The sequence below is a fragment of the Oryctolagus cuniculus genome, chromosome X, assembly GCF_964237555.1.
Source record: "Oryctolagus cuniculus chromosome X, mOryCun1.1, whole genome shotgun sequence".
In the NCBI taxonomy this organism is placed as follows: Eukaryota; Metazoa; Chordata; class Mammalia; order Lagomorpha; family Leporidae; genus Oryctolagus; species Oryctolagus cuniculus.
This window is the reverse complement of record NC_091453.1, coordinates 95,847,724-95,871,031: the sequence shown is the minus strand read 5'-3', so window position 1 is coordinate 95,871,031 and position 23,308 is coordinate 95,847,724. Positions and strand designations below refer to the sequence as shown.

General features: G+C 37.8%; 2 protein-coding genes across 4 annotated transcripts in view; both read left to right on the top strand.

The window, feature by feature from the left end:
- Positions 1-23,308, top strand: part of DIAPH2 (diaphanous related formin 2) — a 938,294-nt gene that overhangs the window by 207,276 nt on the left and 707,710 nt on the right. For all 3 annotated transcript variants that reach the window (XM_051827762.2, XM_051827761.2, XM_051827763.2), the window contains one exon: positions 9,112-9,251. In XM_051827762.2, the coding sequence (XP_051683722.1) occupies positions 9,112-9,251 (140 nt within the window). The remainder of the gene's footprint in view (positions 1-9,111; positions 9,252-23,308) is intronic.
- RPA4 (replication protein A4) lies at positions 10,779-12,043 on the top strand. Its single transcript, XM_070066576.1, is given in 4 exon segments — positions 10,779-11,232; positions 11,235-11,277; positions 11,279-11,394; positions 11,397-12,043. Coding segments are annotated over 4 exon segments (996 nt in total). The 5' UTR covers positions 10,779-10,904; the 3' UTR covers positions 11,906-12,043.

Genomic DNA, 23,308 nt, shown 5'->3' with positions numbered 1-23,308 from the left:
AGCCTTGAAAACACCTACAAGAACTCTGCCCCCTCGGAATACAGTTTGAAAGTAATAGTATAATCTTTTCCTAGGCAGGAATCCTTTCCTGAGCATCTCAGAAAGATGAGCAGCCCACCTCTGCCTGAATAATTAGGTGACCAGAAATTAATGACTTAATGACATCAGTACGTCTTTTCCCCTAGGCAATTGTTAAAGAAAATACTCATTAAATACATAATGGCAGCAAACATTAATTAAGTATTTATTATATACTAGGCATTGTGTTTTACTTGGACTCTTATTTCATCCTCATGACAAGCTTGAGATTAGACACTGTGTTGTTTCCATCTTGCAAATAAGGAACCTAAATCTTACGAAGTCAACTAATAACTGGACTAAATTCACCTAGCTATTAAGGGTAAGGAATATTTTAGGAAATTTTGCCCACTTTTCTTGTTACTTATTATGAACAAACTGGGCCCCATGAAGATGATTTACAGGGCCTTCAGAAACTCTGTAGTTTGGTTCTAGATATTTGCTAGTTACGCAGTTTCAGACAGGTCATGACATCTCCATGACCCAGTCTTCAGAACTTCAAAAGACAAAAAAACTGTTTTTAGTAATGTGCTTCTCTTGTTAGATGAAATAGTGAATGGGAAGTGTTGCAAATGTTGTTTGTACTATAAAAATATAAGGTGCTTTTAAAGGATTTATTTTACTTATTTGAAAGGCAGATTGACAGACAGACAAAGAATTCTTCCATCCACAGGTTCACTCGCCAAATGGCCACAGTGATCAGGGCTAGGCCAGGCCTAAGCCAGGAGCCAGAAACTCCTATGTGGGTTACAGCAGTCAAAGTATTGGCCCAATTCTGCTGCCTTACTAGGTACATTAGCAGGGAGCTGGATCAGAGCTGACCAGCCAGTACTCCAATCAGCTCTTTGATACAGGATGCTGGTGTCAGTGTTGTAGCCAGCAGCTTAATCCACTGTGCCATGATGTTGACCCTAAGATATTGTTGATTTTTAAATCTGTCTGCTTAATTTGATGCCAAAGGTACACATACATTTATTTGGTTGTCAGTTAGTTACAATTCCTTTCTTTTTCTTTGTTTTAGGATCCTTTGGATATTTTTTACTATTGATTCACTATCTCTTATCAGCAGGTAGATATAGAATTGAATAAAATTTAGTATATTCATTTTTGCTGACAGCGCATGCTAAAGTATTTGTAAAGCTGCAGGTTTGAAAATAATGGAGTAATTTTTTGTTTTGTAGAAGGAATTTTTCTTTATTTCATTTACAGTTTATAGCTTCATTACCTACTTAAAATGTAGTTTCTATCTTGGCTGTAGGAAACATTTATAATCTGCAAACGTATTATTCAACTGGGTTTCTTGTGGTGTCCAAAGCTACTCCAGGAATTGGATCTATAAAATTGTAAAACAGGAAAGCAAAAAAATTATATTTAAGTATCTTTATGATCTTTGCTCCAACATAACAAAGCTGATAAAGTTTTCAATACTGTTTCTGTATTTAAATAGTATAGTACCAAGACTGGTTATGCCAAATATATTGGCTATTCTTTACATTGTCATAGATCAAATTATGCCCATTTTCCAAAGTCATTATTTGTATACATGTACTTCTTTTAAAATAATAGCATGCTTTTTCTCCTTTAATGAGTCAGTGGATGGAGTAAATGTGATGTAATTGCAAAATAGAGGAAAGTGGCTACTATAAGGTTTCTTAACTTGTTTGTGCTATGTACTCCTTTGACATTCTTGTGATCCCTTAGATACAATCTTGGATTCATCTTTTTAAACATAAATCATGAGGTACTTAGGATTAAAAAGGAAACTGGGCAGGTGTTTGGTGCAGTCATTAAGCTACTGATTGTAGGCCGGCACCGCGGTTCACTAGGCTAATCCTCCGCCTTGTGGCGCTGGCACACCGGGTTCTAGTCCTGGTCGGGGTGCCAGATTCTGTCGCAGTTACCCCACTTCCAGGCCAGCTCTCTGCTGTGGCCAGGCAGGGCAGTGGAGGATGGCTCAAGTACTTGGGCCCTGCACCCCATGGGAGACCAGGAGAAGCACCTGGCTCCCGCCATCGGATCAGCACGGTGCGCTGGCTGCAGCATGCTGGCCGCGGCGGCCATTGAAGGGTGAACCAACGGCAAAGGAAGACCTTTCTCTCTGTCTCTCTCTCTCACTGTCCACTCTGCCTGTCAAAAAAAAAAAAAAAAAAAAAAAAAAGACACTGGTTGAAATACCTGCATTCCATATAAAAGTGCCTGAATTGAGGTTCTATCTCTATTCCTGATTCTAGCCTCATAGTAACATGCATGCTGAGAGGCAACCATGATGTCTAAATGATTGGGTCCCTGCCACTCTTGTGGCAGAGCTGGATTGAATTCCTGGCTCTCCAGCATTTGGAGAATGGACCAGTGGATATGAGCTCTTTCTGTCTGCCTGCTTCTCAAATAAATAAAAAATAATAAAAATTTAAAGATCAATTGTATTAAATATTCTTATAAAATTGTTTTTAAAAATTATGGCACACTCCAGAGACATAAAACTTAGGCTCACACAAAAACCTGTGGAGAGATGTTCATAGGAGTTTCAGCCATAATAAACAAAAACTAGAAATGGACCAAGTATCCTTACGTTGGTGAATGGTAAAGTAAACTATAGTGTATCCATATCATGGAATACTGCTTGGCAACTCATGGGAGCAAACTACTGATAGATGAAAAACTTGTATGAACTTCCAGGGCATTATGTTGAATCAATTATTTATGCCCATGACAATAGTTTACATTGAAGTGGAAAATTTTGAGGGAGGAGGGTGTTAATTGTAAAAGGTCAGTGTGTGATATCCTTTTGCTGATGAGACTATATATATATATATATATATATATATATATATATATATATATAGATTGTGGTCATTGAAAGCATGATCCTGCAATTTTTAAAAGTTGCATGAAACTACATATATATATTTGGTACATCCATAAAATTCTGAGCTTTTTGAACTCTCATATACTACATATTAACACTCACAGAGAAAAGTAGGGGATTCTGAATGAGAAAAGTGGAATTTATCAGTGTTAGTATCCCAGTTGTGATATTGTAAAATAGATTTACAAGGTATTACCAGTAGGGGAAGCAAGGGATCTCTATGCATTATTTCTTTTTTTAAAATTAGCTTATTTTGTTTAAGGATTACAATTTCATGCATTTAATATATACAGATTTGGGAACATGATGATTCTTCCCCCCACCTCCCTCTCACCCATACTCCTGCCCTTCTTTCTCTTCCCTCTTCCTTTTTCATTCATATTTTTAGAGATCAATTATTCAGATAATTTTTATACTCATAAAATTAACTCTACACTAGAGAGTTCACTTATCAGTATGTAGAAAAAAAAGAAAAAAACTAATATATATATATATATATATATATATATATTGTTCCTTAAAAGTCAAGGAACAGGCTGCTCAAAATCAATGCATCTCAAAGTGTCAGTTTTGCTCCTATAGCTTACATTTTAGTTACCATATTAGTTACCATAGATCAGAGAGACCATATGGTATTTGTCTTTTAGTGACTGGCTTATTTCACTAAGTATAATGGTTTCCAGTTGCATCCATTTTCTTGCAAATGAAAGGATTTTGGGTATTTTTTTTACAGCTGTATAGTATTCTATAGTGTGTGTGTGTGTGTGTGTGTATATATATATATCATAATTTCTTTATCCAGTCCTCAATTGATGGACATAAGATTCCATATCTTAGCTATTGTAAATTGAGCTGAGGTGAACATGGGGATACAGATCACTCTTTCATATGCTTATTTCATTTCCTTTGGATAAATTCCCAGGAGTAGGATGGCTGGGTCATATGATAGGTCTGTAATCAGCTTTCTGGGATATTTCCATACTGTCTTCCACAGTGGCTGCACCAGTTTACATTCTCACCAAGAGTTGATTAAAGTACCCTTCTCCCTACATCCTTGCCAACATTTCTTGTTTGTTAATTTCCATATGGGGGCCATTCTAGCTGGGGTGAGGTGAAACCTCATTGTAGTTTTTATATGCATTTCCCTGAAGGCTAGCGATCCTGAGAATTTTTTCATGTGTCTATTGGCCATTTGAATTTCCTCTCTTGAAAAATGTCTGTTCAGGTCCTTTGCCCATTTTTTTGACTAGGTTGTTTGTTTTGTGGTTGTTTAGCTCTTGAGCTCTTTATATTTTTAGAGTTTACCCTTTATCAGTTGCATAGTTTGCAAATATTTTCTCCCATTCTGTCAGTTGCCTCTTCATTTTGCTGAGTGTTTCTTTTGCAGTGCAGAAGCTTCTCAGCTTGATGTAATCCTGCTTGTTAATTGTGGTTTTGATTGTGTGTGCTTCTGGGGTCTTTTCCAAGAAGTCTTTCCCTATCTGCATTATTTTTTACAGCTGCTTGCATGTTTTTACTATCTCAAAATAGGCAGTTTCAATAAAATTGTAGCCACAGTAATGTGCTTCTTTATATTTGTTAAATAGTAAGATAAGTGGCAGGCTGCATAACTGGGGTAATTTTGAAGGTGTGATGAACATAAATAATATTTGAAATACTTTCCACAAATATTTCTGTGGTATGATAATAACTGTGACTTCTATTTGTGACTAAGTTGCCAGTGCTGTCAATACTACTGTATCAGATGCCTACATTCATAATTCAGAGAAAATCTAAACTTAAGGTAGAGATTACTAAAAATAAAGATGTTGTTTTCCCTCTTCCAAATTTACATATTTCTTGGATTAAGTGCCTACATTAAGAACCCTTGGGTTAGTTTATATCTGTTCATAGTTATCTGATATATCTCAAGGGCCTCTGCCAAATAAAAGATAAATATAATGCTTTTGCCTTTTTTCTCAAGTGCTGTGGCTGGTGATAAGGGCTGATAAAAAAATGCCAGGAGGAACACTTTTTAGTTTTAAAGTTTTACTAGATGCCATTCACCAATATGCACATTGTCCATCATAATTGCTTAATACTAATTTTAAAAGGCAAGAATGAGAAGGTTTTAAATACTGAATAGACCATGCATTTATTATTTAATAGGAAAGAAAAACATGTCAACTTGATCATTTACTGTTCAGATTGAGCAATATTGAATATCATTAAACGTTTTCATTTATATTGACTAACAAATCAGTAAATGACAGTTTAGCCTTTTATTGTTGATGTCTCTCAGAGTGTCCATATCAAATGAGGCTATGGTTTTACAAGAAATGGAGTTCAATATTTTGAGATAAACATTGTGCTTTCCATTATCATATTTGTATTTAAGTTAACATTAAAATTTTATTTTATTTATTTTTATTTTTAGTATTTCTTTTTTTTTAATTTTTATTTTTGACAGGCAGAGTGGACAGTGAGAGAGAAGGACAGAGAGAAAGGTCTTCCTTTTGCCGTTGGTTCACCCTCCAATGGCCACCATGGCTGGCGCGCTGTGGCCGGCGCACCGCACTGATCCGAAGGCAGGAGCCAGGTGCTTCTCCTGGTCTCCCATGGGGTGCAGGGTCCAAGCACTTGGGCCATCCTCCACTGTACTCCCTGGCCACAGCAGAGAGCTGGCCTGGAAGAGGGGCAACCAGGACAGAATCTGGCGCCACGACCGGGACTAGAACCCGGTGTGCCGGCGCCGCAAGGCAGAGGATTAGCCTAGTGAGCCACGGCGCTGGCCTTGTTAACATTAAAATTTTAAATATATTATATATCAAACTAAGTATTTGACATTATTATGGAGTATTTTCCTCTATATAGTTTAAATATGTTTCACACAAAAGAAGTAACAGTAGAGCCACGGAATTTAATATATGTTTAGAATTTCTTTGTGTACTTGTTATTTCTCACAGTACATATGCTCTAAGAGTTCATTCTATGATGGTCTTAGATTCTATAATTTAGGGGTGAAGTGCTTAACTGATATTTAATATGCAGACATTTTAATAAGTAAATAATAAGTTATTTCATCAGAAGAAAACTTCTAAATACTTTTCATTCATTAAACATTTTAGCTAATCACATTTATAGAAGCTTAGTTAAATCCTTTTGGGAAAATCGTACGTATAATCTGAAGAATTATGATGCTTCTACATTGCTATAACACAGCTTTTTGTCCCCTGCCCTTGAATTTGAGATAGAATATGTTCTCCTAGTTTCCATGTAACTTTCACTCTCTGAAAATGTCTTTATTAAAAATAATGCTTTTAGCCATGGGAAATAACACTATGTGAAGTTGTCTCATGATAATTATTTTCTACATGGGGTTTTTAGTAGACTTCAACTGATAATAAATAGTATATTTTACCCTCCATTTTCCATGCAATTAAAAGTTTTCAAAATCATAGGAAATTATTTAAGTATACTAATATAATGTATTGACAACACTTTTTGTACATTTTTAAAATATATTAACTCTAATATGCTCCCTTTAAGAGATATTTTTCTTACATAAGTGGAGAGAAAGCTTCTAAAGGATTTCAGCAGTATATTCAGAGTTGTATACCTCACCAGCTACATCACAGATTGACTTGGAAGGGGCACTTTTTTTGTATTTCCTTTTTCTACTTGAACTCAAGCAACTGATGACGAAGAAAATGGTTTTTCCAGTTTCTAATGCTTTTAAACCTAGAGGAGTGTCTCAAAGAACAGTACTATGAACCTTTGCAGATATGATTTCAAATTTATTCATCTATAACATTGTATTTTGAGAGAACTACAATGATTAATAAAACACTCACTTGATTAAAATAGCCAAATAAACTTGACTACATTAGGGTTTATCAATCATGGTCAATAACAGCAACAATATTAGTGTATTCATGACAATATTATCCTTCCTATTTGACGACGAGACTACTGATAATAATTGCTATCTGTGTGTACATTGCAGCTGAAAATACCTGTGTGTAATCAATAGCTCTGTCTGATGTCTGCAACAAGAGACCTTTACAACTAAAATCTGAAACCTTTTCTTAAGTTATAGGTAAATCTGTTTTACATTAAAGAATGACAGACCATGCTAAGACTAAGTCATTCTGGACTCAGAAGTGGTTATCTATACTTCAAACTTAAACTGTTCTTCTTAGAATGCTGCTTCTCTGGTTTTAATATTAACTTTGAGATCATAGATGGGGGAGTGTGTGATTATTAAACTGACCCAGAGTACCTTTTAGATCTTTGTGTACTGCGCTAGAATAACACAAGCACAGTCATACTGAAAGTATCTCAATCCTGATGATTTTCAAATTAAAGGACGGCCTCAAATTAGCAAAGGTTTTTGTTCACCTGTTTTAGAAGAGCATGTACACTAGTTGTTAACTTTGCACTATTTTTTAAAGATCAAATGGGCACAGTGGTAATTTTCATTAATCTCATACAGAACAGCTAATTAAAATTTCCATTATTATCCATCCATTATCTATTTGTTTCCTTTGTTCACTATCAGAAAAGGATGTTAATAAAAGCCAGTTTTTTATTATAGTCCTATTAAGTATAGTGAGAATTAGTTAATCTTTTATATTGTTTTGTTTTTAGGTTATTTCTTTCATAGGTTGCACCATGTTGATTATGTTGAAGATACTTTGACTCTTTGCAGTAGAGATTTTGGAATTAAATATTTGTTGCATTATTTTTTAAAATTCAACATTGGGAAGATGTGGTATATAGGATCAGAATATGTGTGTTTTAGAGACCGTGTCACTGATTATGTGAACTGTGACAACAACCTGGATGTTATTTTTTTAAAAAAAGTTATTTATTCAAAAGAGTTACAGAGAGAGAGGGAGAGATAGAGAAATCTGGTTCACTCCCCAGAAGGCTCAATGGCTGGGAATGGGCCAGGCTGAATCCAGGAGCCAGGATCTTCTTCTGGGTTTCCCAGGTAGGTGCCAGGGCCCAAGCACTTGGGCCCATCCTCTGCTGCTTTCCCAGGCACATCAGCAGGGCACTGGATTAGAAGTTGAGTAGCTGGGACTCGAACTGGCACCCATATGGGATGCCACCTTTGCAGGCAGAAGCTTAACCTGTTATGCCATAAGGCTGGCCCCTGGATTTGTTACTTCTGTGATGAGAATGTTAGAAGAGCTGATCTTCAAAGACCAATCCAGCCTTAACATGTTTTCATAATTTTCAAATATGAATTTACACTAAAACTCCAAAGCTCTACCCTAGGTAAAAGCATCTATTCTATAAAGTGTGTGTGTGTGGATATAGATATAGGTATAGGTATAGGTATAGATATAGATATAGATATAGATATAGATATAGATATAGATATAGATATAGATATAATTATCTGAGTTCCTGGCTCTTGGCTTCAGCCTGACCAACCCCAACTATTGTGGGCATTTGAGGAATGAATCAGTGGAAAGAAGATCTTTCTCTGTCCCTCCTTCTACATCTTTGTCACTCTACCTTTCAAATAAACAAATCTTTTCAAAAATATTATTTTAGTGCAATAATATTTTGAAATCCATGGAGTTTTTCATAATATGCATTTTCATGAGCTTTAGGAGGACCCCTCATTTTTTATTCAAGTAATGAGCACCACCTTTGTAGTTTTCTTTCAAATAAAGAAAATGTTGAGGTATATATAATATACCTTTACTGCTCAATTCTGTGAGCAAGAATTTTTTAAGACTTTATTTATTTATTTGAGAGGTAGAGTTATAGACAGTGAGAGGGAGAGACAGAGAGAAAGGTCTTCCATCTGCTGGTTCACTTCCCAAATGGCTGCAATTGCTGTAGCTGAGCTGATCCGAAGCCAGGAGCCAGGAGGTTCTTCCAGGTCTCCCACGTGGGTGCAGGAGCCCAAGGACTTGGGCCATTTTCGACTGCTTTCCCAGGGAGCTGGATTGGAAGAGGAGCAGCCAGGACTAGAACCAGTGCCCATATGGGATGCCAGCGCCGCAGGTGGAGGATCAACCTGTGCCTCAGTGCCCGCCCGCCCCCGAAGAATTTTTAAATTTCTAGCACACTGCACACATTTGTATGCAACAACATATTTATATATCCTATATATTGTTTTACTTTAAAATTTTTGTAAAGCTATTGTTTATGATTTTGTATTGTAGGGCGGTCTGAAAAACAGCAAACACGAATGCACCCTGTCTTCACAAGAGTATGTTCATGAATTACGATCTGGTATATCAGATGAGAAACTTCTTAACTGCCTAGAGTCCCTGAGAGTTTCTTTAACCAGCAATCCTGTCAGGTAAGTAGTTCCTGTGATTTTGTTATGAATCATACAATTACCATTGTTTGGGAATAACAGAACTTATGCTACTTTAAACTCATATTTTCTGAAAGGCTGATATTAACTAGAGTATTAATAAACTTCTTAAAACTTACACATTTATACTGTTAACTGACTACAAAGTATTATGGAAGACGTTACTTGCCAATGGGGGATTCTAATAACTCTTGTTCCTATACTAACCATAAGAAAGGCGTTAAGTTAATAACATGTAAAAATGTTTTGAAAAGAAAAAAAAATTGATGTGCAATGTAATATCAAAACATTCTTGGATCTACTTACACAGTTGCTACAATCTGAAGTTCAAAATGTAATGGATAAATCTATATAGAAAACTTGTTGTGGTTTTTCTGTTTTTACATTTTTTTTATTTTTTGACAGGCAGAGTGGACAGTGAGAGAGAGAGAGACAGACAGAAAGGTCTTCCTTTGCCGTTGGTTCACCCTCCAATGGCCGCCGCGGCCAGTGTGCTGCAGCCGGCTCACCGTGCTGATCCGATGGTGGGAGCCAGGTGCTTCTCCTGGTCTCCCATGGGGTGTAGGTCGAAGCACTTGGGCCATCCTACACTGCCCTCCCTGGCCACAGCAGAGAGCTGGCCTGGAAGAGGGGCAACCGGGACAGAATCAGGCGCCCCGACCGGGACTAGAACCCGGTGTGCCGGCGCTGCAAGGCGGAGGATTAGCCTAGTGAGCCGCGGCCCCGGCCCTGTTTTTACATTTTCTTATGTCTGGTACTTTTCAGACCTGCCACAGAGCCTTGACAGTAGTGTAGAGCTCATTCATCCAATTTTAAGTACAAGTTGAAGTATATATTATTTATTCATATGCACAGTGCACTTGGCAAACTAACTGGAAAATTAGAATTTTACAACAGAATTTTAAAAGGCAATGGTAAGATGTGATCGACTTCAGAGTATGATAATTGTCCAAAGGTGCCTGTCTTGCCATTTCTTCTAGAATTCCTCTGTTTTTAATGATTTGAACAAGCAATATGAGTTCTTTGAGAGCAGTAACCACAGTAGTGTTTTTCCCTTTGCATATAACCTACAGCACCCTCACCTTTCTGCCAAGTACTTATGTGCTCCAAAAATGTCTGCTGGATTGTTCAGTGAACCATAAATTAATCTTTCAAAAGTAACTGTAAGTAGTTGGCTGTGGCTCAGTGGATTAAGTTGTCGCCTCTAACAGAGGCAGCAGCACAGCAGATGTGTTCCAGTATTAGCGGGCAATTGGAGTCCTGGGTGCTCTGCTTCTGATCCAGCTCCTTGGTAATGTGCGTGGGAAAGCAGTGGAAGATGGTCCTAGTACTTGGGCTCTCACCACCTGTCCGGGAGACCCGGATGGAGCTCTGGGCTCCTGGCTTCCTCCTGTACCAGCCAGGGCTGTTTGGACATTTGGGAGTGAGCCAGTAGATAGAAGATCTTTCTCTCTCCCTGTTACTCTGCCTTTCAAATAAAAAAAAAATTATAAAGCAGTAGTAACCTTTATGAATGGGATGATGGTAGTGGTACTGAGGTCTAGTTAAATGCATTTTTATAAAGATGGTGAGGGTGCTTCAAATTACACTTGAACTCTTAAAATGTAGCAGGGCAATGACTCACCCCAAAAGATTATGGGAAGAAGCAAAAACCCATCAGGCTCCGATGGCTGGAGTTGCTGCGTTCTGGTAGCTGATTGGCTCCACAGGTTGCATGAAGATGGCTGTGGTGCCCTGCATAATATGTCGGCTTGCAGCTCACGGGTAAAGCGCCAAACCAGCCTGTGGAGTCCCCTGACAAGAGCCAAGCCTCATCTCTCCTCAGCTGGAGCTGTCCTTAAGATGATTAAGAGTGAGTTTGGAAGCCACAGTTGCATCTCTGCTGAGGGAGGAGCTAGTGGTGGCAATGACCAACTGTCTGACGGAGGCACAATGCCTGTTAAGATGGTGAGATCCAGGGCCCGGTCCAACAGGTTGTACCTTGTTATGTAAGCCAGCTGCTCGCCTCTGGTTGATAATGTGTTCAAGATTAGACGAATTGAGATTTCCCAGGTTTCTGTCATGGGGATAATCAGGAAGGTGGAGAGGGCTCCAAACTAAATTCTCTGCAAAATTGATGATATGACCCCAAGCCAATCCCGGTTTGGCAGTCACTTGGTAAAAATAAAGTGAAGCAGGAAGCTACTGTGCTGCCAGTTGGAGTATATGCCAAAGTGTTTTGTGTCCTTCAGTTGTTCATGGGAGCAAAAAGCCTTGTAGTATTGAAAATCCATGTCCTGGAGGATATGAATGAGTTAACCATGCATGTTCTGGAAATGGTCAGTGCATACATGATGCAGAATAAAGCCCGCCAAGGGGAAAGCTGACAAAATGAAGATGGCTATGATGTCAGCTGCATCTGGAAGGAGGTGCTCCACTCGATTCACATGTGTCCTCACCAGGAAGGGAAGAGCGTACAGGAGCTGCAGACCCAGCTCTGTGGTCTGAGCGAGAAGGCCATCAAGGAAGCCATTGATTATCTGGCCACCGAGGGTCGCATCTATCCCACCGTTGACAAGGAGCATTTTAAATCTATTAAGGCAGCAAAAGCATCTTATTGTCTGAAGATGTTTGCCTCTGGCTGCGAGTTATTTTGACCCATTGACTTTTAGGAAGTAGGATTTTTCAACAGAAGCTCTCCACTGTTGATGTACAATTTAATACTTTATCCTTTTTAGTATTTTTTGTTCTACTTAATACTATTGGTTGAATCTGTAATTAACACACAATTATTCTTAGGTGTTTAAATTTAACTGAAAAGGGATCCCTGTTAAATATAAGAGTGGAAATAAGATAGAGAGGAGATGTACAATTTGGGACATGCTCAAGCTGACTTGCCCCAAATGGTAGAATTAGAAATGTGCCACAGGCTTCCAATACAATCCCATCAAGGTGGCATGTACCAATGCCATCTCACTAGTCCAAGTGATCAATTTCAGTTCATAATTGATCACACTGATAGGTCTAAGAGTCAAAGGGATCAAACAAACAAGACTAGTATCAGCTAATACTAACTGATAGAATCAAAAAGGGAGAGAACGATCCCCCAAACTATCAATATTTGTTTAAGCATATGAGACAAACTTTTCTTCCTCCCCAAAGCCAAGAAATTGTATATGGTGTTCTTGTGAAAAACACAAATGTATAATGTACTACAAAATTGTTACTTAAATTATACATTTTTTGAAAATTGTAGTCTTCAGAAACTTAAGCAATTCTGAGCCACTGTTAAAGGTTACCTGTCTTGGAGACATTCATAGTGAACTAGGGGCCATAGGGGGCATATTTTTTCCTCAAAATTGCAGTACTGGAAGAATTCTAGGAGACACTGTAGTTCTTTTAAAAAAAATAAATGTTACAAATATTGGTATAAATTTGGCACTTTTAGGTTTTTTTTTTAAGATTTATTTATTTATTTGAAAGGTAGACTGACAGGGGAGAGACAGAGAGAGAAAGATCTTCAATCTCCTGGTTTACCCCCAAATGTCTGCAACAGCTGTGGCTGAACGAGGCCAAAAGCGGGAGCCAGGAATTCCATCCAGGTCCCCCACACTGGTTGCAGGATCCCAAGTGTTTGGGCCGTCATTGGCTGCTTCCCAGTAGCATTAGGAAGAAGCTGCATTGGAAGTGAAACTGGTTCACATGCACTTTGATATGGGATATGGATGTCCCAAGCAGCAGCTTAATCTGCTTTGCCATAGTGTCCATTCCACAATATTTCTTTGACATCACTTATACAAATGCAGAAAGCTTGAGATAAAAATCTGATACTTAAAATTGTAACTGTCTCCTGTAGCTACTTTTTCCTCCAACTCTAGGACTGTACCTCCAGGACTAGAAGAGAAGAGCCTTTTTTTTTTGTTTGTTTGTTTTCGTGGGAAGTTAAACTGCTTTTGTGCTTACAGATTGGTACATTGAGATATGTATGCCTAAATTTAAGGCAAAATGCTGATTTCCCACTCATCTTTGATAGGTGTCATCTCTCTGTGTTCTTTTGGGGTTCTTTTTGGCTTTGTGAACTGCCTCACTCCCTACACACACACACAGACACACACACACACACACACACACACACCTTGCCACCTTTATTCTTCTGAGTGGAATCATGTGGTTTTGTGGGATTTTACTGCAGATGAAGAACTATAGTAGAAGAATAGTAAATAGATATGGCTATTATATGAATGGAAATCAACAAAAAATTTTAAGGAGAAAACAATTCCTAGATTATTTCATACTTGCATATTTGGCACGTTAGGGGTAACAGATTTCCAAAATTTAATTTAAATCGCCCACTTGGCATGCACACTTTTTCAATTTTGTTTAAGCCAGGAATGACTTGGCCAATGTTCTCCTTCTATGGTCCTGCCCTGTATGTGAGCCAAATCTTTGAGGGGAAGGTTTGAGGATAAGACACATATCCTAGGAAAATACTGTCAACTCTTTTATGTAGGAATATTTAAGCTAGAGGAACTTGAAATGCATAATTGACTATTATAATAGGTATTGTTTGTGGCTCATAGACATATAAAATATATATATTGAAATTGATTCTAAATTAACTATGAAATATATGAATATTTGTATATATTTGTATATATGAAAATTTGTAAAATCCAAATAATACTAGTATCAGATATAATTATTATTGAATTTTGTTACTTTTGTTTATTAATTTGGTAATATTTTGAGCTATTGGAAAAATATGGGATACAAACTCTTTTTGTTCTAATTTCTGTTTGCTTGTTATAACAGCAAATCAAAAATGGAACCACCAAGAATTATTTTCATTCATTAAATCTTTAGTAAACACCTATTCTGTGCATTTAAGTGCCAAGTTTGTTTTCATAAACTTCAATTCAATTGACTCCTGAAATGGTTATTAAAGTAGTAACAGTTAACATTTTACCATTCATGTAAAACCTTTCTGGCATGTGCTGTTCTAACCTGAGTGTGTGTGTATGGAAGTATGGTTAGGCCTACATTGACATTCCCAACTCAGAACTCTCATGAAATTCAGACTCCATATTAAGTGTGTTCTTGAATGCCCTACAGGCCTCTTTAAAAATATTTAAAAATAATAAAAAGAAACATGTATGACAGAACTTAAATCATGGAAAATGGAATTAAAACATAGAGAAGTTTATTTTCATAAAAAATGTTTGAAGTCCTTGCATACAGTGGGTCTTCAAAAAGTTCATGGAGAATATATATTATGAAAAATTTTGAAATCCGTGAAATTTTTTCATAACATGAATTTTCATAATCTTTTTGAAGTATTCTTGCATTTATAATTCTTCAATGTTTTTAAGACTTTGAAATATACATATAATTTTAGTATTATTCCCATTATATATCTGTGTATATATGTAGTTTACATATATATGTGTGTATGCATATGTGCGTGTGTGGTGTATGTTGTGTGTATGTGTGTGATTTGTCTGAGAAGCAGAAAGAAAGACAGTGACACAGGCAGCTCCCATCCACTGGCCCATTCCCCTAATGGCCACAATTGCAAGTCCTTGGCCCAAGGCTGCAGCCAGTTGCTAGAAACTCAATCCAGGTCTCTCATGCGGGTGGCAGGGACCCATCTCCTGTTCTCTCCCAAGATCTGGGTTGACAGTCAGCTGGGATCAGGAGGCAGAGTCAGACTTCAAACCCAGGGGCTCAGATATAGGACAGAGATTTTTTTTTATTTTTTTAACTTTTATTTAATAAACATAAATTTCCAAAGTACAGTTTATGGATTACAATGGCTTCCCCCCATAACTTCCCTCCCACTCGCACCTCTCCCATCTCCTGCTCCCTCTCCCATTCCATTCACATCAAGATTCATTTTCAATTATCTTTATATACAGAAGATCGATTTAGTATATATGAAGTAAAGATGTCCTCAGTTTGCACCCACACAGAAACACAAAGTGTAAAATACTGTTTCAGTACTAGTTATAGCATTACTTCACATTGGATAACACATTAAGAACAGATCCCACATGAGAAGTAAGTACACAGTGACTCCTGTTGTTGACTTAACAAATTGACACTCTTGGGCCGGTGCCGCGGCTCACTAGGCTAATCCTCCGCCTAGCGGCACCGGCACACCGGGTTCTAGTCCCGGTCGGGGCGCCGGATTCTGTCCCGGTTGCCCCTCTTCCAGGCCAGCTCTCTGCTGTGGCCAGGGAGTGCAGTGGAGGATGGCCCAGGTGCTTGGGCCCTGCACCCCATGGGAGACCAGGAAAAGCACCTGGCTCCTGGCTCCTGCCATCGGATCAGCACGGTGCGCCGGCCGCGGCGGCCATTGGAGGGTGAACCAACGGCAAAGGAAGACCTTTCTCTCTGTCTCTCTCTCTCACTGTCCACTCTGCCTGTCAAAAAAAAAAAAAAAAAAAAAAAAAAAAAAAAAAAAAAAACAACAAATTGACACTCTTGTTTACGGCATCAGTAATCTCCCCAGGAGGGCAGAGATATTTTAACCAGCATCTTAAGTGTCAGGCCAATTGCCCATCCCTGTTCCCATTTTATAAATGAGGAAATTGAGGCTCAGAGAGGTTAAATAATTGGCTCCATTTTTAATGTTACATGGTTAGTAAATGTCACCATTAAGATTCCAACCTAGACCATTTGTCTCTAGAGCATGGACCATTAACGGCTACTTTATTGCCTCACGATAAGGAAAGTCTGTTCAAACATTCTCCTTTCACTGTTGTCACATACTAATTTTTTTGTTTCATTAAAATTTATCTCAATTGAATTGAAGGACTATGAAATTTTAGTAAAAAGTATAAAAGATGATATAAAAACACCTTTGTACTCACCTACCAGCTTAAGAAATGAAGGTTTCATATTTTTTTAAAGATTTTCTTTATTTATTTGAGAGGTAGAGTTACAGACAGTGAGAGGAGAGACACAGAGAAAGGTCTTCCATCCGCTGGTTCATTTCCCAAATGGCCGCAACGGCTGGAGCTGCGCCGATCCGAAGCCAGGAACCAGGAGCTTCTTCCCGGTCTCCCACGTGGGTGCAGGGGCCCAAGGACGTGGGCCATCTTGTACTGCTTTCCCAGGACATAGCATAGAGTTGGATGGGAAGAGGAACAGCTGGGGACTAGAACCAGCGCCCATATGGGATGCCGGCGCTGCAGGCAGAGGATTGACCTACTGCGCCACAGCGCTGGCCCCGGTTTAATTTTTTTAATGTAACTTAGATTGTTAATGACAGCATAACACCATTTGGGTTTTTGTTTCATTGATAAAAAATTCATCTGAGGAGTGGGCATTTAGCTTACTAGTTAAGATTCTGGCATCCCAAGTAGAAGCACCTGTGTTCAGTTCCCTTTTCTGGCTATTGATGCCAGCTTCCTTCTAATGCTGACTTGGGAAGGTAACACTGATGGATCAAGCAAGTGGATTGCTGCCACCTACATGGAAGACCGGGTTGAGTTTCCGGTTCTGGGATGTGGGGGAGGGGATGGGGATGTGGGGACCTTGCTCAGCCTCAACCCTTGGTAGCAATTTACGAGTGAACTAGCAGGTGGTGCTCTCTTGCATGTACACATTCATACTCTGTCTTTCTGCCTTTTAAATAAATTTTTAAAAATTTAAAAAATCTGAAAATTCCATTATCTAAATCTATGCTTCTATTTTTTGAAGTATGTTATCTTAAGAGTATATGTCATTTCATTCAGAAGCCTATCTTTTCTGATGACCATGTAGATCAGTGTGGTGAAATTTAGACCTCCCTTGCCTACGCAACAAGGATGATAACTCTAAGGGTACTTCCCGTGGTTTCCATATATTTATTTCAATTTGCTCTCACGTGATAAGAGAAAAAGCTTTGTGTTTTTTTTTTTTTTTTTTTTTTTTTTTTTTTTTTTTTTTTGTCTAGTCACAGATAATTTTCCTTGGTAGTACCTAAACTGGAGCAATTGAATAAATAGCACTTAACATTATATATGGCTTGTTTTTACATGCATGGGTATCCTATAAAGTAATAATACAAATAATTTCCCCTAGTCCGCTCCCCAAATTCTGGCAACAGCCAGGGTTCTGGAATTCAATCCAGGTTTCCCATGTGCTTGACAGGAACCTGGGGTACTCAGGCCATCACCTGCTGCCTGCCAAGATGTGTATCAGCAGGAAACTGGAATTGAGACGAGAGCAGGGACTTGAACCCAAGCATTCCAATATGGGATCTAGGGATCCTATATGGTATTTTAAACAATGTACCAAATGCCCACCTCTGGTTTATGTTTTTAAAGGACAACTGGCTAGAAGCAGAGAGACTGTGCTACACGTTGCAGTAAAGGAAGTACATATCTAATAGAAATTCTTGGGACACCTGTGTATCTGTGCTTCATGGAAGCTTATATAGAAAGTCTTTTGACATCCCAAGGTAGTATGAGAATTCAGTTATTTTTACCATGAGCCTCCATTGACTCACCTGGAGAAATTCATGGTGCCTCACTGATGTTCCAGTGGTAACATGGATTCCATGAATGCATGCATTTTCCTGCTGTTTAACTGCCTGATCTTTGTATTACTCAGTTCAAATTTGTAAATTTCTAAGGGGGGTGGTTCTACTCATCATAGGTTTCTTTTCTGGCAAAACTGCATGCCTGGCCACCTCATTTATCAGGCCAGTGTAGATGCCTGTCATAACATGGGTCAGGCTCCCGTCCTTAATCAGCTCCACTTCACTTTGATGAAGATAAGGGAGGCAATATAATGTGGTCCAGAATCTGTGCACCTAGGACTGTTCCCTGGATAGGTGGCTGTGGGGAGTGCTTCCCATAACAAGGGGTTCTAAGCATGTTAGGCACCAGCTAATACAGTAACTTTAGTAAGTTGAGAGGGAAAAATCATTGCGTAGAGAACTCTTTGAGAGATCAAGGATTATGTTTTATTCATGCTCTATATTCAGCATTTAGCATTATTCCTTGTAGCATTATAAGTGAGTAAAAGAGCACACTGCTACTAGAAGTGCCTCTTGTGTACCGATTTGTGTATTTGTGTATTTTGGAGACAGGAAGAAGCAAAAAAAAACCCACCAATATCTTTTTCTTTTGAGCATCCTCAGAGCTATTAACAAAATGTAGTATAAGCCACCTCTAAGATCTGGTTTCTCTTTGACCTTTTGTCTATCATTTGACTCTGGTCCACCAATATTTTATCTTGCCAGATAAAAAACTCTCATTAACCCACCCCTCAAAAAAAAAAAAAGTAGGAGTGGTAGGGTATATAACTATATCATGTAGTTAAGTAAGTTCTAGAAATGCTGTGTAATATTTTGCCCTCGTGGGAACTCAAAGTAAATATTAGCATTGTTCCTTAAATAGCTTTTACAAATTCTGCAAAAAGGGAGACCTGTTTAACTTTTTAAACACAGTTTCCAAAATTTTTATTAATTAAAATTTCCATTTATTCCTTGGAAATCCATAGAACCATTCCATAGTATAAATCACACTTTCTGTTTTCACTAGATTTTTTAATTTACAGAAAGCCAACCCTTTAAGATATTTTTTAAAGATTTTATGTATTTATTCATTTGACAGGTAGAGTTACAAACAGTCAGAGAGAGACAGAGAGAAAGGTCTTCCTTCCGTTGGTTCACTCTCCAAATGGCCGCATCGGATGGTGCTGCGCCGATCCGAAGCCAGGAGCCAGGTGCTTCCTCCTGGTCTCCCATGCGGGTGCAGGCACCCAAGGACCTGGGCCATCCTCCACTGCCTTTCTGGGCCACAGCAGAGAGCTGGATTGGAAGAGGAGCAACTGAAACTAGAACCCAGTGCCCATATGGGATGCCAGCGCAGCAGGCTGAGGATTAATCAAGTGAGCCATGGCGCTGGCCCCGTCTTTTCAAATATTTCATTTTTTTTAGATGCCTAGAGGAGGGGGTGGGGGGAGAGAGAGAAAGAAAGATAGAGACAGATTGACTGATTGTTTCACATGATTGTTTCACATTCCCACCCACTAGTTTACTCCCAAAATGTCTGCAACAGCCAGGGCTGAGCCAGGTCCAAGCTGGGAACTCAGTCTAGGGCTCCCATGTGGGTGGCAGGGACCCAAGTACTTGAACCATCACTGTTGCCTACTAGGATGCACATAAGACAGGAGGCTGAAATCGGAAGTGGAGCTGAGACTTGAGCCCAGGCACTGCAACATAGGATGTGGGCTTCTTAACTGCTAGGCTGAGTGCTGCACTCTATTTAAACTCATCATTAGCTATTTTTGCTGTAGCCACCCTCTAGTTTAATAGGCTTAACTTTCCTCACAGAAAGCAACAAATAAGCAAACATTGTGAACAACTATTTTTTCCTACTTGAGAAAAACCAATAAGCAAATAAAAGCAATGAAAGAAAAATATAAAAATTAAAAAATTGTAAATGAGGAAACCAATGTAAGAATAAACCCAAGAATGGGAATAATTTATACAACCAGGACATTATACAAAAAGTATAGAAAAGAAAAATAGTCTATAGAAGTATAATTCACCTTGAATGCATAGTGTCTTACATGAGGGTATGCAAAAAGTTCAAGGAGATGCATGCAATGATAAAACTGTGTAAATTTAAAAACGTTTTACACCATGAACTTTTTGAAGTTGTTTCATGCAACAGCAAAAGAATCCCTAAATTAAATAAAGTTATTTGAATAATATTATTTTAGTTTCCTAGGGTTTCCATAATGGTTCCTACAAACTGATGGCTCAAAACAACAACAATTATTCTCTCATAGTTGAGGCAGCCAGAAGGTTGAAATCAAATGTCAGGTAAATTCCTTCCAAAGGTTCTAGGTGAGGATACCAATAGCTTTCCTTAAACATTCTCAAAACATGGTCACTTTGAAATATTAAATGGAGTCATGAATTTCAGATTCATAAGTTATTTAATTGTTCAGATGATAAAGACTCAAAGACAATCATTTCATTATTTTATGTGCTGCTAAAGGCAATTTTTTTAAATTCCCTTTATAAGCCGTCATTTACTGGCTGTATTCTAAATCATTCCCTTACTATACATTCCCTCAACCTTTACTTTTTATTACATCAATTTACTTGTACCTACTTATATTCTATAACAGTTTTGTTCATGTATGTCTACTTTTCATTTAGATTTTTGCCACCACTGGGGAAGGGACCCTCTTGCCCTCTCATTTGTTTTGTGGTGGCTGGTACTGTGTAATTTATATACAATAATGTATGATTTAAGGTGGATATTGACCCATCATCAATAACAGCCTATGCTTTGCCAGCAGTGAGAATGAAATTTGCATTAGTCTAGCCATATTCTGTGGCCCTGCATTTTTAGATGTAATCAGAGAAAAATAATGAATTTAACTTCCTTCATATAAGAGTAAGACTTACTAGCTTGATTTGAACCACTTTCATAAGCTGCAGACAGAATAGCATGCTTTACACAATAGTCTTTTTACAGTTGCATGGTGAATTAACAAAATTGAATGTTTACAACTCTGTTTAACACCCTAAAAATCCATGTGCTTTGATTATAAAATGAATCCCAATCTGCCATCACAAATTGTATTAGGCTTTGCACATACCATGGCATGTGTGTGGTTTAGAATGAGAACTACATTATTTAAAGATTTTTATTCATATGCTTTTACTAAATTTTATGAAAGGAAGCAGTGTCTACTGAAAAATGACCAATGAATTTGGACAATTTTATTCCCAGCCAAACCATTACAGGATGTATGGGTATTTGGCAATACATTTATGAAGAACCAAGGAAATGTGTAGCGATAAATCATTGTCACTAAGGTTTTACAAAACATGACAAAACCAGCAAATACTGGTTTGAAGAACAGTATCACAGAGTTGTGATTGCATAGAATTCCTTTTAGAATTTTTGCTGAAAGTGCCTTACATTTTGAGGAGTATTTTACCCCACCAGGAAAACTGCTTTTTCTGTTTTGCGTGGACTCGATTGTTATCTGCCAAACTCATGCCATAGTGTCAGGTTTCTACAGCCAGTATTCTCAAGCAGGCGAAAACGAAATCTCTTAAGAGTTTATAAATATGCAGTTATTTGTATTATCTCTGGAAGGTTTTTTGAAATATGTGTGTGTGTGTGTGTGTGTGTGTATTTGAAAGGCAGAGTGACAGGGAGAAGGAAAGATAGAGACCTTCCATCTGTTGTTTCACTTCCAAAATGGTGGCAACAGCTGGCAATGGTTCAGACTGAAGCCAAGAGCCCAGAACTCCTTTCAGGTCTCCCACATGAGTGACAGGGGCCCAGATACTCAGGCCATCTTCTGCTGCTTTCCCAGGCACTTTACCAGGGAGCTGCATAGGAAGTGTAGCAGCTGGGACTCAACACACTGCACCACAGTGCTAGCCCAAAAATGTTTGTTTTTACTTAATATTTTCCTCCCTTTAAACATACTTTTATAGCAAATATGTGTTTTAACATAATCATAATGACAATAGCTGGATCTTGACAGCAATGCAAATTAGAAATAGAAAGCACTGTCCCAGTTATGGGTGTTAATAACTGTTTAAACAGCCTGTATAAACTTATTTAAACCTTGGCAAAGCAGCCGGCACTACTTTGAAAGTTTATATGAAGTTAGGTAAAGATCAATACTATTAGAACATTTTACAGGGGACTTCCTATGAAAAATGGAATAATAAGATCATAATAGTGTAGAAGTGTGAACTGGACTTAAAAAATTGTGAGTACATTTCATAAGGTAGCATTGTGGACAGCGTTTTAAAAGTAGTTTTAAATGTTGGTATTTTAAATTTGTTTGCTTTAACTTTCAAATATATAAATCATTTTAGAATATGTGTATCCATTTTCATCTACTTGAAAGAACAACAGAGGGGAACACACACACACAATATATATATATATGCTGGTTCACTTCCCAAATGTTCACAACAGCCAGGACTGGGCCAGGCTAAAGCCAGGAGCCAGAAACTCTGGACTTCCCACATAGATGGCAGGGGTCCAAGCATTTGAGACATCATCTGCTGCTTCCCAGGATGCATGAACAGGAAGGTGAATCTTAAGCAGTGTAGCTAAGGCTTGAACCGGGCACTCTGATATAAAATGTGGTCATCCTTAGCAGTGACTTAACTTGCTGAATGATAACACCAGCCCCCATATGTATACATAGAATGGAAAATAGTAAATTCATTACAGTTATGTCAGTTTATATGCCTTCTTTTAAGATCTTAGTCAACAATTTGAATTAATATCAACCATATCCAAACTCACTTACATGTTGATGCCATCGATGTTAAGTGACCCTGAATTTTTAATCATATATTCTTAGCTTCAAAACACCATTTGGCTTAAGGCACATCTAATGTTACAACTTGTAATAAAAGAAAATTAGGTCACTATATCCTATATTATTTCTAAAAGGAATTTGGTACAGCAAATATCCATGTTTTTGAAGTATTATTTCAGTGGGAACAAATGTGGAAGACATTAAGAGAAATAGCCATTCTTATGTGGTCATTTATTTTATTACTTCATAACATATGTGACATCAAGGCAATGCATTTTCTCATTTAAGTGATACATTTTAAATTTGAAAACCAATTTACATGTGTATAATAATTAAAATTGTTAGAAATTTTTAAATGGATACATACTTATAAAGGTACATGAACTCTAGCAGCAGAATCTAGGAAATGAAATTGATTGGAATATAAGATTAACTTCCTTAGTTAAAAACCTTGTATATGCATTTTCCTATGTATTCAAATTTATTTTTGAGAAGAAAATATTTATAAACATGTGTCATTTGAAATTTTTTATTTTGAGCTATGAATTAGCTAAAGGTCTTAGATGTGTACTAAAGTTTTAATATACTTCTGTTATTATGTGACTTTTACTAAAGCAATCGTGTGTTATAAAAAGAGACACTGATGTCCCACTATCATTAAGATGAGGGTAAAAATACAAGCTGAAAGTATCAAGGAGGGAAAGTAGTACTTTTCAAAAATTCTAGGACAATATTGGATGTTGATTTAAGTA